Genomic DNA, 4,839 nt, shown 5'->3' on the forward strand with positions numbered 1-4,839 from the left:
GTACTTCTTGAGAAATAGCGATAACAAACTTTCACTATCAAAATCCAAGATGGCTGCCTGTCGGCCATGTTGTTTATCCGATCAGTCTCAAAAGTTGCCCTGCAGAGCTAAGGACCAAGGGGAACCTGCATATAAAATTTGAGAAAGATCCCTCTGGTACTTCTTGAGAAATACCGATAACAAGAATTGTTTACGGACGGACGACGGACCACGGACGCAGGGTGATTTGAATAGCCCACCATCAGATGATGGTGGGCTAAAAAGACATTACGACAAATCTTCACAAAATATAGCAATCTATTTTAGTTTTGAATACGCTCCTAAATGATCTATATATATAATGTCATATCTTATATATGTACAATAAAGTCTGTGGTCAAGTAAATATTGGATTAATATTAAGTCGTAGGCGTTAAACCCCAAACAAATAAACCATCGGTTAACATCCAATAAAATCGCTGTTAATTGTAAGATAAGCTCAATCGATTTTGAAAATTTAGTCCCAATTTCACAATTGCACAAGTTTGTTTACATAAAAAGGAACATCTTTAATGATTCCATGTTATAATCTATTATACATTTTTGACGTAATGGGATATTCAATGTGACTTTGTATATTATCTTTAGACCAAAGTGATGTTACTTCTAATCTTAGCTGTTGATAGGACGTCAGATCGTATACAAAGAAACACAACTCTGTAAGTAATGTCGACTTGGTAGTGACGTCAATGATAATTGAACTATTAACAAAATGAATGTTAAAAGAATGTTCATGGAAAATAAAGCATGTTTTACTCTGTTTATTACATACTTACTAAAAACAATACGGATGACATTGTTGGGTATAGATGGGAACAATTAGAAGTTTTCCAAAAGGGGTGTGATACGGATTTTTAGGGTGTGAAATGGCAAGGGCTTATATGGGTTTTGGAGTGTGATATGCCGAGGTCTTATATGGGTTTTGGGGTGTGATATGGCGAGGATTTATACGGGTTTTGGGGTGTGATATGGCGAGGGCTGGTATTGGTTAGAGCAATTGTGTCGACAAAAAACCCGTATTTATTAGTAAGTATGTAATAAAAAGTGATAATGTACTTTTATCTAATCAATCGACAAATAAATCCGAAATTGTTCAAAAACAAAGTTATGCCTAGTCTGTGGTAAAAACTTGGAATGAAGTTTGATGAACGATAATCTTTCCCTTGATATTGAAATGTATGCATACGAAACAACAGAAGAAAAACATAGCATGAAAATAGATTTACCGGTGTGTTAATAAAGGGCATTAAAATATAACACATTTAGCTGTTAGCTTGAGAATATATGAGTGATTTAAATTACCGTTTGTCATCACCAATTTATAACCGTCTTTTATCCGACGTCCAACCCATGCCTTTTCTTGTGGTACATCCTGTATAGCGATATCTTTTACCAATTCGCCTCCAGACTCCTTGCAGAATCTGACAGCGTCCGGCCAAGTCATTAATTCTTTATAGAATGTAACTGTCCATAACATGTTAAAGCAGAATAGCAACATTTCAGACATCTGTGGATTACCACGTATTATATAACAACAAAGTCACGGTTAAACACGAATAATTACAGCAATTATATCAATTAAAACAAAGTAAAAACACAAATTAAAAACACATAATGTCCATTTTAAAAATGGTCATGGATATCAAGACCACTACAAAAACTACCAATTTTATTTAGATGTATCTGAAAAGACGAGAAATATTGGAAACGTTCATTTTTTGACGCTGTTTTGAATTTTGTATGTTGTAATGGTTCCTCATTGTTAAAATCGTGTCGTTAGTACTTTGTAAACACAAATAAGCTAGAGAAAGTCACCAGGAAATTTTCACGTTTAGATTGTCGAGAACAAGAAAGCATCAACGCATGAATGGGACATTATAAAATCATTAATGTTTCTAATTATTAATTTGCAAAACCTACCTGCCCATACAACAGACACTTCCAGAACAAAAATTCCAAATGTGCACATCAGTTTTAACTCCATTGTTTACACCGCTGTAACCAGGCTCCACTGTAAGGTTAGCACAATAATGTCTATGTTTATATAGTACATATATATAAGGGTTATCTCTATACGCCTAATTGCAGTCAGCACTTGAGCTAAGTGTTCGATGGCGCTGTCCCACATCCGATTTCCAAGTAGTTTCATATCAATGTAATTAACCATCAAACAAATGATAATGAAGAGCATGAATTTGCCTATTTTATATGTTTATTTAACCATTCGTTTGCTATTAATATACATTTATATTGACATCTTTAAGCATTTTAACCTTTTGTTTCTTGTTTTTATGTATTCAGTTTTTGTGAATGTCTATTTTTACACTGTTGTTTGGCCCTAAATGACACAAATTGTCGATGGGCCGTAAAACAATACCAAATACAAATCATATATTTATTTAAAATTTGAAACGATAAACAACGATAAACTAATGATATCAACCAGTGTTTTCTCTCTACAATATTCTTTCCTTACTAATCTTAAAAGCAGTGTATGTAACCGTTTATTCGTGTGTGACAGTTTTAATCTTTATTTAATCACAAAAAATTGTAATAACTTTGATTTCAAGCACGGTAGTCTAGTGGTAGGACGTCGGGCCCGTGATCGAAGGGTTGCGGGTTCGAGTCACGTCACGGCACTGTGTTGTATCTTTGAGCACGATTCTTTATTTCGCTTGTTCCAATCTACTCAGCTGTAAATGAGCACGTGGTTGGGCAGGTGCTAGAATTGTTGAGTGCTAGTCGTGAGCGCCGAAATGGCAGCACCGGCTGCATGCTCCTTATGAGATGAGTTGAGAAAGATATTGACTGGTTACAAATGCCCTAAAACCACGGATAAGAATTTGTGAATTTGTCAGACGACCTACGAAATAGGTTGTGATAAGTGGTAAATAAGAGCCTCGAATTATTATTATTATTATTATTATTATTATGGCAAAACTTATTAGTCTTCAGAACGGCAAAAGCCATATGAAGACGATATTAACGATTGATGTGACCAAACAGGTATTTCCTTTATTCACAATTTTATTGATTATAATCAAGCAGATGTAACCTTAGTCAACATTATATATAGCATCTCCGCCTAATAGATCTTATCATGAGAAAACAGATATCGGAGTACTTTTTCATCAATAGTATTATGAAGGAAACAAACCCATTCAAACTGTTTTATTGACGGAAAAACAACCAAAGAGATTGGGCACACGTTCTGACAACTTACTACGCCCTCTCCCGAAATAAATAAATGCCGATGTGTCGTTTAAAAATTACCGAACACTAGGGGGTAACACTCAATCTATGATCAACATTGTATTACATGGTACGTGCAGACTTTTAAAACGAGTATGTGCTTTAGAGATAAATACAAATTGATACCGATCCTAACAATCCCCATAAATTAATACGGATCCCAACAAATGAGGAATGCTGTGGTAAATATTACCCACTATATTAACTTATCTATCTGCATCAATCATTCTTGCATTGTGATTCGTATCTTTATCTCTTTCATTAAACCGATATAACAACAACTAAAGGTCATCGCGTGCCAAGGGGTATCTAGTGTACATACATTTAAGATATAGTAGTTTTCATAGGTAACCTGTCTGATTCTCTTATCTTCCTTCACCAGTGAAGGAAAACATTTTGTTTTATCAGTAGAATAGGTTGACAGTTGGAGCGAGAAACACGTGCAACTAGGCGTCCTTCTGGTTAACAGGAAAAGGTAGGTTTTATATACATGTACGTAGAAATAAGTGCATGATTGTTCAAGTTTATTTCCTGCTCGCATTTTATACACCAAGTAAATTGTATAAACCAACTATACAAAATACAATATGTATTTATAATATTTCCTTGATTTTTTCAATAACATCATTGTTATTTATTTTGAAAGAATTTCACTGATAAGCTTACATAGTTGATTTATTTGATATAATATCAAAGATATCATCTGATAAAAACAGATGTAACTTGGTTTACTAACGCTTAATGAAAGGTTCCCGCTGACTTTTTGCAAGCAGTTTTATCATGTTTTAATTTTGTGATTAATTTCAATGGATTGGTTGGATAAATATTTGATATACTTAAGCATTTTGATACGCTAAAAACATAATCCAGATATGCTGTTTTCCAATGACACGCTGTTTCTTTGTACAGATACAAAATGCATTTGCTTCGAAAAACTATTTCCCATCGTGTACTTCGGTCAATATTGTGTATAAGCCTCGTAAATACAGAAAGAAATGGCTTAGTATTCATTTTCAATTAATTGAGTGATTTATATCAAATGGTTTATTTGTAAACGTTACTTTTGACAAAATGTTATCTCTACGAGGTCTGGTTAGATTATGCAGAAACTTTTGTTTGCATTTTGTTCTGATAGATTAACGTATACATGTAGATGATTGCATCTTTAAAATTTAACATTAGACACACTACGCTAAAATGGGTTACTTATCTTTTGAATTTGTTTACGTAGTGGTTCTACGAAATATCATGTCGTCTTGGTATTATTTGCTTTTAACTTATAAAAAATGCAATATTGACGACCTGAAAATAATGGTTAAGAACTACAGTTTAGGAGTGCTGTATTGTTATTGAATATCTAACCAATAAGTGTTTTAACAAATGTTATTATGGTCCTATAACACATATTGCTATTGATGGCAAACTTAATAAAGCCCGGTAGGGCTTTATGTAAGATTGTCTGCATTTATCTGCTAAAACATTCATTATTTAAATTTACATTTTTAATTACATTTTGATATAGTAGTTATGCTTTCAGTTATTTCGAAC

The 4,839-nt window shown here is 33.4% G+C and overlaps 1 protein-coding gene across 4 annotated transcripts in view; it reads right to left on the bottom strand.

Moving 5' to 3' along the window:
* LOC110463373 overlaps positions 1–2,090 on the bottom strand; it is a 13,195-nt gene extending 11,105 nt beyond the window's left edge. Inside the window, exons 1-2 of one of the 4 annotated variants that reach the window (XM_021517905.1) lie at positions 1,960–2,090; positions 1,342–1,503 (exon numbers count right to left, since the gene is read on the bottom strand). In XM_021517905.1, the coding sequence (XP_021373580.1) occupies positions 1,342–1,503; positions 1,960–2,023 (226 nt within the window). In that variant the 5' untranslated portion in view covers positions 2,024–2,090. The remainder of the gene's footprint in view (positions 1–1,341; positions 1,504–1,959) is intronic. The other 3 variants (XM_021517904.1, XM_021517906.1, XM_021517907.1) reach the window with 3 other exon arrangements.
* Between the last annotated feature and the right edge of the window lie 2,749 nt (positions 2,091–4,839).

The sequence above is a fragment of the Mizuhopecten yessoensis genome, unplaced genomic scaffold (genome assembly GCF_002113885.1).
Source record: "Mizuhopecten yessoensis strain PY_sf001 unplaced genomic scaffold, ASM211388v2 scaffold10893, whole genome shotgun sequence".
In the NCBI taxonomy this organism is placed as follows: domain Eukaryota; kingdom Metazoa; phylum Mollusca; class Bivalvia; order Pectinida; family Pectinidae; genus Mizuhopecten; species Mizuhopecten yessoensis.